Below are 12,407 nucleotides of genomic sequence, written 5' to 3'. Positions count from 1 at the left end.
CCAACGGGAAGGTAGACTCCGTGGTCACTGCTGGATCCCCAGTCTTTAGATCAATCAGTGCCTTGTATTCAGTAGGTGCTCAATACGCGTTTGCGGAATGCACCAGCGCCGAAAGTGGTTGTTTCTCCAACTCTGGGTTTTAAATTTGGCTTCCGTGTGCCTTCACTGGGTGTGTGGTGAGAGCGGGGGACACAAGCGTGACACCCTCCCGCTCAAGGTCAGGGTTCTCCCTCCACAAGCTAGGAGGCAGGGTGGTAGAACTCCTATCACAGGGCCCAGCACAGAGCAGTGTCACTGCAAGGAAACCCACACCTCTGACTATGAGACTTGACTCTGGAGGTGATGGAGACTGTTTGGGTGTCCTGTGGGGATGCCTCCTTTAGGACAGAAGGGAAGTGGTTTGGGTGAACTGGTGTTTCTGCCTGAGCCTCGACAGATTTTCTGTACGTGTGTGGGGTTGTAGAGCCTTGGGGGAGAGCTGGGTGCTGGGCAGCCCTGGGTTTGAAGCTGCCCAGCTGTATGCTCTTGGCTCCTCCCATCTCTGAGCCTCTGCTTACCTATCTGTGAAATGGGGACTTGGCTGTTACAGAGGAGAGATTGAAGACATTGCATAAGTGCCCAGCCCGGGGCCTGGCACCGGATGGCTCCCAGCAAGTGCAAGCTCCCCTTTCTTCCCTCTCCCGTGGTTGGCACAGGATCCCCTGGCAGTAGGAGCGCCGAGGCACAGGATCCCCCTCCCTGCTCACCTGGCCTGGGATTCTCTCTCACCCACAGGGGGATTATGTCTGGATGGACCTGAGATCTGGGCAGGAGTTCGATGTGCCCATCGGAGCGGTGGTGAAGCTCTGTGACTCTGGGCAGATCCAGGTGGTGGACGATGAAGGCAATGTGAGTAGCCCCCTACCTCCCCTGCCCCTGCGGGAAGACACAGGCTGACAGGGGCCGGGCAGCAACCTCAAGGGGGTGGAGGCGGTACCGTGCCCCTCCTCCTGTCTCTTGGACACCCCCTCTTCCATGGAACTTTCCCACTGCCTCCGCGAGAGGCTGCCTCCCCTCTGCCCAGGCTATCAGTTCATTTTCCGTAAGCACTCCATCTCTTCTGTGCAGTATGACAGATGGGTGTGTGGAGGGCATGGGTGCGTGGGCAGTGGCGGGCCGGACGTGGTGCCAGGCTGAAGTTCCACAGGGGTGCTTTGAGTCAGACAGCCTGGATTCAAATCCCACCTTGCCCACTTCCTTATTAGTTGTGCAACCTTCGTCAAGTCCCCTTCCCTTCCGAGCCTCGGTTTCCTCTTCTATGAAATGGGGATAATAATAGCTGTCTCACTGGGTTATTGTCTCAAAAGTTGGAGAACTTGAGAACACCTCAGTAAGTCAGTTAGTCTAAAAATGCCCATAGTCTTGCTCTATTGGATTATGGTGTCCTAGGAATTCATTGTCTGCCTTGGCTCTGCCCTGGGAATCAGTCTAACAGATTAACCCTTTACTTCTCGTGGCCCTGAAGGAAAGGGACACAGGAGGTGCAAGTTCTGTGGGTAGTGGGAGGGGGAAGGGATGGAAAAGTATGAAGTCAGGGCCCTGCCCTGGAGAAGGCCGGTGGCCTGGAGGAGGACCCATGGGGGAAGCACATGTGTATGTGGCTTGGGGACGTGGGGATAGGGTACTGAGAACAGGGTCCCAGCTTAGGGACATGAGGGATCCAGGGAGGTTCAGTCCCACTGTAATTTGGGTTGTGCCTGGTGCTGTGCCCAGTGCTGGGGAATATAGAGACAGAACCGGGTTTCTGTCTTGGGTTCCTAGAATGCTGAGGGCAAAAGAGGGTACAGTGACAGGGAGCAGAAGGCTCTCCTCAGGGCAAGGGCAGGGATCAGGAGGCAGGTCCTGGACACGGGGGGCAGGGGCATCCCTGCTGTTCCTGCGGTCTTGAGGGACCCTCCCCCCCGCCGTGAGATGCACAAAGCCCTTTGGCCTAAGCTCCGTCTTTGGGTCCTCGCAGCACCTGTGAGAGGCAGGGAGGGCAGCCAGTGTTACCCCAAGGGGAAACCGGGACAGAGAGGGACCACCAGGCCTGGTCAAGCAGCTGGTAAGTGATGGTGCTGGGATTAGCACCCAGGACCTCTGGCCTTTGTGTATGTGTTTCCTCTCCCAATATCTCGATGGCGACTCTAGGGCTCAGATTCCGTGAAACCATGCTTTTGTCCCTGGGCTTTAGAACCGGAGTGCCTGCCCCGTCATTCTGGTGGCTGTGGTTCTAGGACCTTAGAGGAAGCCACTGTGAGGTTGCAGCCAGAGAAGGGGGCACAGGTTCAGCTGGCAGCACAGACAGGGGCACGCACCCTCCTGCAGCCCCGAGGGTGGGGCCCAGGGACCGTGCCTGCAGGCTTACATTTCACCTGGGTCATGTTGCATGTCAGATGGTGTCCCGTAACTGTGTCACTGGATCCCAGAGCTCCCCTCCCACCTGTTCCCACTAAAGACTTGAGAATGGGGGCTGCAGGCGTGGAGGGATGGGACTGGCTGGCCGGGAGCAGGTCAGAGAGTCTGGTTTGCCTCAGTGGCACTGGGCCCAGGGCTTCTGGCCCCCTCTTTCAGGGGCTTCCCCACTCTCATTCCTACCCCCCAACCTGACCCCTCTGACTTCTAAGACTCCCTTAACTTGACAGCCGAGACCAGGCGAATCCCATCTGGTTCCCCCGAGACCCCACGAGATATCTGTCCAGAGAGAGTTCTCTGTGAAGCTTTGCTGAATGAATGAATGAATGAATGAATGAATGGTTATGGTTCCAGTCTTCATTGAGATCCTAACATTCTGCCTTTGCCCAAGCTGTTCCCATTGCCAGATACACCTCTCCTTTCCTTATTCTACAGATCACGTGGTTCCCCATCCCTCTAAACTCAGTACCAGGCCAGTTCTTTTCCAGATGTGTTCCCAGTCCTTGGGATTGGCCATGTTCCCCCCTCCTCCCCCTCCTCCCCCCTCCTCCCCCCTCCTCCCCCCTCCTCCCCCCTCCTCCCCCCTCCTCCCCCCTCCTCCCCCCTCCTCCCCTCCTCTTCCCCCCCCTCCGGCATTCCTTCAGGGCCAGGTCTCAGTTTGTGCCCTGGTTACACTTTGATCTGTGCTATAAGTGCCTGTGGACATTGACCTGAGGGGTGCTGACCTCAGTTGGGAGTCCCCTTTGTGCAGGAAAGGGGGAGGGAGAGGCTCAGTTCTGCCATTTCACTGGGTAAGCCACTTTGTCACTTGAGTGTGACTCCTCGCTATTAAATGGGGGCTGGTGATTCTGCTGTGGGATTTTATGAGGAACAAATGAGAACATAGATCTCCTCTGTCAAACCAGAAAGTATTAGAGTAATAATACCCAGCCCTGGTTGGGCAATTACCAGGCAGCAGCGCTTTTTAGACATGGTGGGAGTAAAACAAAGGTTGACCTTTAGTGTATCAGTTAATTCCCCCAGTGTCCCCAAGAAGAAGGGACTGTTCTTCTAACTCCGATTTCATAGATGAGGTCATGGAAGCTCAGGAAGGCCAGGTGGTGTGCACAGGGCTTACAGGGTCACGCGGTGGCTGAGCCGCCTCTTACCTCTGGGCTGAACTGTTAGGGTAAGGATTATGGGGGCCAGAGACTGGGGTCAATGGGAGAGGCAGACAGCCTGCCCAGGCACCCTCTTCCCTCTGGCCTGCATCAGAGCCTAGCACCAAGTCCGTGAGCAGGGACCAGGCAGAGGGAATTTTCCAACTGGATCAGCTTTTATCAAGAAATAGGATAAAATGGGAGAGAGGAATGTTCCACTCAGGACTGGAAAGTCCAGGCGGGTTCTTCGATCTCACCATCCGGCCCATTCATGCCTCAGGGAGGGCCGTGTGAGGGCCTGACCTGGATGGAAATGCTTCTGGCCCAGGAGGTGCCCTGAAATGCCAGGGCAGTTGGAGTTGTAGGCTATATGGCTAGCCCTGTCCCTGATCCCTCTGAGGGTATTGTGCAGGCCCCCATCCTACTCTGGTCCAGGCGAAGTGAGAGGGCGGGTATGAGGGACTCTTAGGGTCTCTCCATGACTAGGATTCCTGCTTCTAATTCAGAACTGGTCCAGTAGTCACCAGTTAGTCATGTCCTAGCAGATTTCCTGCCACATCATTTGTGTCTGGCCCATGTATGAGGCACTGTGGACCCAGGATATAGAAGACCTGGAATCTGGCCTCCATGAGCCCCCAGCCTTTGGGCACATTGGGAGGTGAGAACTGCATTCAGACAACAGCAGCCCAGGGTGACCACTGCCTCGCAGTGGGAGACCCAGGCAATGTGCGAGCCCAGAGGAGGCCCTGCCGTGGCCTGTGGTGGAGGTGAGGGGGATGGAAGAGTGGAGCATGTGAGGCTGGGCAGCGTTGTCAGCAGAGGCTTTAGAAACTGGGAAAACCTTGAGTGGGGCCTCAAAGGCTGGGTGGAAGGGAAGTAAGGGGAACCGCATGAGCAAGGCGACAGAGGCATTTGGGGAAGTGGAGACCAACCTTCTCTGGCTTAGAACTACGGGCGGGGGGGGGGGGGGTGTGCTGGAGCAAAGGCCACATGTCCCTGTGTCCACCTCAGGCTGGCCCTTGAGTGCCAGGCTGAAGAGGGTGGCGAAGCAGGGAAGGGCTCCAAGCCCCAGAATGATGGGATCAGACAGGTACTTGAGGAAGCCCCCAGGGGATGTAGGACTGCAGGGGAGAGCTGGGTGTGAGGTGGAGGGCAGCAAGGGCCAGGGAAGAGATGGCCGTCTGGATCAGAGTAGGGACTCGAGGTGGCGAGGACAGCACTGCTCACTCAGCAGCAGCCCTTCAGAGGGTTGAATGAGTAGGACAGGGTGACCAGTTGGATTGGGGATGGGACAGGATGAGGGGCCCATGCCCCAGATTCCTGCTAGTGACTAGCTGTTGGGGTTGGTTATCCCAGAGGGGGACCCAGAAGAGAAGGAGGCAGGAGAGAACATGTTGGGTGCACCACACTAACTCACCAAATCTGAGGGCCTGAGCTGGGTGTGGGCAGAGGGGTCCCCTTCTCCCCTGTTCCCGAAAGTCAGACCCCTGGAGCTCCCAGGGTTCTGGCATTTGGGAACAGGGAGGGGCCCCCAGAGGGCTGTGGGGGCTCATTCAGGCTGCAGCCACACTCCAGAGCACAGTCAGACCCTCCCCTCCCTGAGATGCTAGGATTGTGAGGAGAAGGTGGTGGAGACCACCTTGGGGAAGGAAGGAGCCATCTGCGGGTTTGTTGAAACTGCCAATGCTATTGACCAGACGTACCACCAGAAGCCACCCCCCGCCCAAGGAGAAGATATTACAGGGGAGCATAGGAAGAGCCACAGGGCAACCTCTCTCCTAGTTTCCGCATCAGCTCCCACGCACTGAAAGTTCACCCCTGCTCCACCTTCATCCATAAGCCCTGTGAGCTGTATTCCAAACAGATCTACTTCTCTCCATCTCCACTGCTATGGCCCTGCCTTTGCTGACCTCAGAGGCTTTGCTTTTGCTGTTCCCTGGGCCTGGAATGCCCTCTCTATATCTTCAGGGGGCCCTTTCTTGTCATTCAGATCTCAGCTCAAATGTCACCTCCTCGGAGAGGTAGTTCCTGACCACTCTAAGGTAGTTCCGTCCCTTATCTCTATCCTGTATGCCCGTTGGTTTATTCTTGGCACTGTCTGAAATCGCTTCTGGTGTAATTTGAAGTCCAGTCTACTAACACTTTCCACTCCATCCTGCGAAGAGACTGGGGGGACTCTAATTCCCTTTGTGAGAATCCAAAGTGGGGCCAAAGTCCCTGCACTGCCCATCTTTTAGGTCTGTAGAGAGAATTCCCTAAGAGGAGGAGGAGTGGTCCACAGAGTGTGGGTGTGAGCACAAACCTGATAATGATCGTGTTTGGCCACGGGAAAGGACAAGGCCTTTACCAGGGCCGCGCGGACCCAGGATTCCTGCCCCTCCTGGGCCCCTTGCCCAGCAGAGCACAGCCTGGGTCCCAGAAGAGCCACCTGACGGTAGCCACCTTGCCTCCCCACAGGAACACTGGATCTCCCCGCAGAACGCCACACACATCAAGCCCATGCATCCCACGTCGGTCCATGGCGTGGAGGACATGATCCGCCTGGGAGACCTCAATGAGGCTGGCATCCTGCGCAACCTGCTCATCCGCTATCGGGACCATCTCATCTACGTGAGTGCTGCCCCGCCCACCCGCCAGGGGCTGTTCTCCCGAGGCAGTCAGGGGCTCCTCTGTCCCCAGCCACTTATTCTGAACCATCCTTTCTTTGGGGCCTAGGCTTCTGTGGTCTGTGGTTGGGGGAGGGAGCGGTACACACCCCGGGTTCATGCGTCTCCCTAGGCCTTGAAACCATTGGGAGGCCTGGGCCGGTGGGTAAGCCGCTTCTGTGCTTTGCCCAGAGATGGGGAACGGCTGTCCTGTCCTCGCTGGGTTTGCTGTGGGGGCAGGGCCTGCCATTGGTCCTCAAGGTCAACATTAGGATGGGCCCAGAGTCTCTATCCTCAGAAGGGGATGGAGGAAGGAACATGATCCTTGACCCCACAAAACCTTGTTATAAGAACCAGTCATACACATCCTCCACGTTCTTTCACCTTGAAACTTGACAAGGACAAATAGTCTCACTCGGCCAGGACTGAGCTGATTCTAAGAGGTGGGTTCAGAGACCATCAGAACACGAAGGGCCCACGGAGACTATTGTTTACAGGCTCTCACACTTTTTGGCCTTGGGAACCTTTTATGCTCTTAAAATTGAGGATTCCCAAGAACATTTATTTTTTATTTATTTGTATTTAATGTTATTTATTTTTGAGAGAGAGACAGTGTAAGCAGGGGAGGGACAGAGAGAGAGGGAGACACAGAATCTGAAGCAGGCTCCAGGCTCTGAGCTGTCAGCAGAGAGCCCAGCGCGGGCTTGAACCTATGAAGTGTGAGATCATGACCTGAGCTGAAGTCAGACACTTAACCGACTGAGCCACCCAGGCACCCCTCCCAGAGCATTTATTAATGTGGGCTTTATCTATTGATATTTACCATATTAGAACTTGAAACTGAGAAACTTCACAAATGTATCAATACATTAAAAAATAACCATAAAAATCTATTATAGGAAACATTTTTATGGAAAATAACTGCATATATACCCTCCAAAAGTAGTGAGGAGAGTGGTATTATTTTATATATTTTTTTCAAATACCTTAAATGTTTGGCTTAATAGGAGACAACTAATTCTCATATCTGCTTCACATCCAGCCTGATGCGATGATGTTGGGTTGAAGGGTATGAGGAAAAGCTGGCTGCAAAGATACGGAGGTGGAAAAGATTACAGATTTCCTGAAAGTTCTCTGAGCGTTCAGAGATCTCTGGGCCACACTCTGAAAACTGCTGGGCTAGTCCCATAGTCCCACTTTAAGACTGGGAAACTAAGTCTGCGGGACGTTTAGCCAGGCCCAGAGCTGTGTGCTGGGGTCACTGCATGTCTCTGACCCAGCGCCTCCCTCCAGCAGCTCCCGGTGAGGGAAACCAGGGCTGTGTCACAAAAAGGAGAGAGCAGGACAGAGCAACCCCCCCCACCCCCACCCTCACCCTCACCCTCAGGCAGATCCCCGGGCAGGCTGCTATAGGGGGCATGCTTGGGGGACACACGTGGTGATAAGCGTCGGAAAAGTGCAGACAGAGCAGGCCTGTAGGAGTGCGGCCTTTGCTCCCAGCTTAGGGAGAAAGGCGGGGTTCCCAGAGGTAGGTGATGCAGCATTCAGGAAGGGGCGCTGCTTGGATAGGAGGCTGGAGGCAGGACTGCGCCTGGTAAGTGAGTGACACAGGGTCACTCAGGTTGTCAGGACTGTGAAGAGCAGCCAGGGAGACAGGGCTGGAAGCCCTGAAGTTGTCCCTGAGCAATCCCAGCAAGGAGCTATGTCAAGGTCAGGGATCCATCCTCTCAGAAGCCCTGGAATTGTGACCACTCACCCTCCAGGGAGGCCCTCTGCTACCCTCTCCACCCTGGGACCCTCTGCCACTTCAGGCCCCCCTATGCCTCTGTGCTGAGGCCCTTGACATTCGTCCCCTGAGTAAACACAAGTGGCTTTTACAGGGAGCCCTTTAGCACTAATAAAGCCCCTCTCACCCTTTCCCTCACCCAGAGCGGGGGCAGGGCACAGAAGGCACCTCCAGACATGAGCAGCAGCATCCAGACAGGAGGATGGTGCTAGAACTCAAGCCCAGGCCAGAGATCCCCTATGGGGATCCACTGGTGTCTGCGCCCCAGTTCTTGGTGGTTCCCTCATTGCTCCTCCCCCTCGATGGCAGGTGGACACAGGAGGGTCCTAAGGCTCTCTCTGGCTGCTCTCCTGGGGCTGGGTGGAGTCTAACACTTGGGTCCAGAGCTAAGTGGGGACAGGGAGGCCACTGCCAGAGCTGATGTACTGACCCAGTATCCTGTCAGGAGGAGGCCGAGGACCCCTTCACACGGAGAAGCTGGGTCAGATGGGATTTGTCCCCACCAGAGACCCCACAGACCATGTCTAAGAATAACCAGAGGCATGTCATTGGTTATTTTGCACACAGTTTAGTGATTCTTACAGGCCAACTGGTTCCTCACATGTGAGGGATAGTTGGTGGGCTGAATCAAAGAACAAAGGCAAACACAACATTCGTAAAGGAGAGGGGAAGAAAAAAACTCCAGTTTGAGAAGAACAAATCTTCTTTGTGAAATTTGGGGGGATAGACTAGCTGGGAGCTAACAGAGACGTCAGCTTTGGGTCCTTGAATAGCCTGATAAGGGGACCAAAGAAAAGAATCTGAGAGGCTTATGGATTCTCCAGAAAGCTCCAAGATCTATACCACTTTTTCTCACCAGTTACCTTTCTGGTGGTCTCTTTTCTGGGTGAGGGAGAGGGGGTAGGACACCGACTCGAGGTACAATGCCTAAGTTGCCTTCTTGTTCAGGAAATCACAATATGGCACCTGGGGGGTCCCCAGCTCAGTTGGTCCATGGGCCTAAGATTCTGGGTGTGTGGGGGTCTGGGGAGCCATGTTCAACGATTGCCCAGTACAAGGTTTCAACTTGCCAACTCTCTGATGCTGTGACTGGGTAGATGGGGTAGGACTAGAGCTTTGAAGAAGCAACCGGGCCATTGTCCCACTCAGAAACCATACCTGTCCCTAACCATGGCAACCCCTGGTCACTTCATGGCTTGGGTTACCCTGGGCACAGCCCCATGTACCCAGGATTTCCTCAGATTACCACAGCTGCTCACAGCCCTGGGCTGCGTGATGCCCTCTCCCTGACTCTCTGCCTTGGGCATGCCCACTCCAGCTAGCCCACCCCTAGAAGCCTGAGGGAAAGCACCCTAGGGCCAAAAATCAGCTCTGGACACCCCCAATGGAGGGAGGACCCCCAGAAGACACCTGGCAACCCCTGGGTCCCACAGGGAGCAAGGGGCATGGCTGGTGGGAATTCTGGGCTCTCTGATGCTGAACAGGCCGGCCCGGGTCCGAGTCTTGGCAGGTGGCCTTTGGGGAGTCCCTGCTCCTCTCTGGTCCCAGACTTCCCTCTGACACAGTGGGGAGACTTTCTGGGTGAGCACCTCTGTGACTCTGGGAAGGTGCGTGTGCCCAGGATGTGTTTTGGTCTCCATGGCGGGCTAACAGGCTCCAGGCCTGACAGGCCGGAAAGCTTCCTGGCAGAGGCGGAGCCATTCCTGTCACATCTCCTGGAGTGTGTCTCTGGCTCCAGAGAGGTTCCCGGAACTCTGCTTGGGGACTTGGGGCCCCTAGAGACCACGTGTGTTGTGTCCTTGGCTTGGAAAGAGTCGTTATCTCTCCCCCTCCCAACCTATGGCCCCAAAGGCAGGTTTTTCTTCCTGGAGGCTCGAGCAGGAAGCCTGTGCTGGGCAGCTGGGCATTAACCCCCTGCTGACCACGGACCCTTGGAGGGAGAGAGGAGGCCAGAGGGGCTCAGGGAGCAGAGCTGAGAGCCTTGGGGGACCGGCGGAGGCAGAACGGGCCTGAGTCTCCTTGCTTGCCCCCTGCTTCTCGTGAATTGATCTCGAAGTCCCTCTGCTTCCCAGAGGCTGCTTTCCCATCTGGAAAGGGCTGTATAACCCCTCCCGCTGGCCTCCTGAGGAGCACAGGCAGCAACCAAGTGCAGTGGCAACGTCCTGCACCCAACAGGGGTCCAGCTGGCAGATTGGTGTTCTTGCCCTTCTGCGGTGTGGGGGGTGGGGGACGTCCTCACTGACGGAAGCGGCCTTGCTTCTATTAGCTGTTCTGAAATGGGCACACGTGCTGTAAGCTGGAAAGTTGTCCTCTTGCCACAGAGAAAACCACGGCCGATTTCTTATCTATCCTCCAAGACAAAGACTGTATCTATGATCTATATTGAATATGACATAAAATTACACGTAAAACGTTTTTTTTTTCTGCACAAATAGTAGCATTTCTCTCTACCCTGTTCTGTGCTTTTTTCCCCATGAACCACCAAGGCTGCCTAAGAGTTGCTGACAGGCTGTCCCCTCAGATCCCTTCTCTGCTCTTTCCTCTGGGCCCCAGTTAATGCGCGGTGCCAGGCCTGGGTAGAAGGGACAGTGAGGCTAGGGGGCAGAGCCCTTGAACCAGAATTGCAGAGGAGTCAGGTGGGCCAAGTGATGGGGATCATGCGGGCACATAGGAGGTTGCTTGGCTTCCTGAAGGGGGGGATCATCTCATCTTAGCTGGGCTGGCGGGGGGCGGGGGGGGGGATGGAGTTGGTGCTTCTAACTGAACGTTTAACATGGAGGGAGCCTCCTGGCTGTGGGATGCTGTTGGTGAGGGCCAGGACTCTGGCGTCTTGTGTCCTGTAGCCGTGGGAAATTGCCTGACGGTTGTCAGCAGGGGGGTGACACAGCCACGTTTTAAAAAGCTGGCCCTGGGGCGCCTGGGTGGCGCAGTCGGTTAAGCGTCCGACTTCAGCCAGGTCACGATCTCGCAGTCCGTGAGTTCCAGCCCTGCGTCAGGCTCTGGGCTGATGGCTCAGAGCCTGGAGCCTGTTTCCGATTCTGTGTCTCCCTCTCTCTCTGCCCCTCCCCTGTTCATGCTCTGTCTCTCTCTGTCTCAAATATAAATAAACGTTAAAAAAAAAAATTAAAAAAAAAAAAAAAAAAAAAAAAAAAAAGCTGGCCCTGGCTCAGAGTGGAGGGTAGATTGTAGGGGGTGAGGGTAGCACAGAAGCTGGGAACCAGACGGGAGGTGCCTGCAGTGGTCTGTTGAGAGCCTGTGGTGGCCTGCGTCAGGGGTGTGGCTGTGCCAATGGAGAGAGCTGGGCTCGTATGAAGAAGAGGGAGGCAATGGGGGCCTCCCAGTTCCCGCCGTGGGTGAAGGATGCTGGGGCTCTGCTGGCCAAGTTGGGCTGGCTGAGAGGGAGCAGGGTTGGAGGGGAGGGTGGGGTCCAGTCTGGGCAGGCGTGTGGACGGAAGGGGGGATGTCCAAGAGGCAGGGGCTTGGGGGCTGCTGTTCCAGAGGGCTCTCTGGGCTGTGGGTGGAGCGGGAAGGGCCCTGGAAGCTGTGCAGGGGAGAGGAGGGCCAAGGCCCGCCGCAGGAAGGCTTCTCGGAGTGTATCTGCGCATCCTCTTGGCACTGGCTGGCCCGGCACTTGGTCACCGAGCCTGCTCCCAGGGCCACCTCTGTCTGGCTCTGGCTGCCCCTGTTGACCAGCTCATTAGGTCTGCATTGGTGTCTCTACCTCCAGCTTTGGGGACAACCATTCATCTTCCCACAGCTGCCAAGATGACCTTTCTCCGACAGACCTTCCAAATGCCATGCCCTTTCACGCCTCTGTGCTTGGTTCCCACGACCAGCCCTCACTCCCCCTCTCCCCACACCGCACCCCCTTCCCCGCCAGAGGAATCGGCTGCTTCCTACAGGCCCTAGCTTTCCCTCCCCAGCTCCCAGGATGTTCTGTCAGCCTCCCCATGTGTCTCAGTGGAGGGTCCTTAAAGGACTGCTTGGAGCCAGCCTCTTGCCACATGGCGATCACAGACCAGGCGGTTTGGTGTCAGGTTATTTAAAATTTTTTTTTATTTTTTACATGTTTGTTTTTAAGAGCGAGAGAGCGAGAGAGAACGCATGAGCAGGCAGGGGCAGAGAGAGAGGGAGACCCAGAATCTGGAGCAGGCTCCAAGCTGTCAGCACAGAGCCTGATGTGGGGCTTGAACTCATGAACTGTGAGATCGTGATCTGAGCCGAAGATGGACGCTTAACCAACTGAGCCACCCAGGCGCCCCTCAGTGCCCTGTTGTTAAGGAACCACCAAGAAGAAAGGAAGGAGGCACTTAAGGACGGCTACCCCATAAGCAGGCACATGTTAAAGGTTATGTAAGCCCTTAAGTCATTCCATAGCCCTGGGAGGTAGGTGTTAACCATCCC

General features: G+C 55.8%; 1 protein-coding gene across 4 annotated transcripts in view; it reads left to right on the top strand.

The window, feature by feature from the left end:
• The window catches only part of MYO7A (myosin VIIA), an 84,568-nt gene that overhangs the window by 17,765 nt on the left and 54,396 nt on the right, over positions 1-12,407 (top strand). For all 4 annotated transcript variants that reach the window (XM_045483892.1, XM_045483889.1, XM_045483890.1 and 1 more), the window contains 2 exons: positions 775-888; positions 6,030-6,182. In XM_045483892.1, the coding sequence (XP_045339848.1) occupies positions 775-888; positions 6,030-6,182 (267 nt within the window). The remainder of the gene's footprint in view (positions 1-774; positions 889-6,029; positions 6,183-12,407) is intronic.

The sequence above is a fragment of the Leopardus geoffroyi genome, chromosome D1 (genome assembly GCF_018350155.1).
Source record: "Leopardus geoffroyi isolate Oge1 chromosome D1, O.geoffroyi_Oge1_pat1.0, whole genome shotgun sequence".
In the NCBI taxonomy this organism is placed as follows: domain Eukaryota; kingdom Metazoa; phylum Chordata; class Mammalia; order Carnivora; family Felidae; genus Leopardus; species Leopardus geoffroyi.
This window is presented reverse-complemented; position numbering and strand designations above follow the sequence as displayed.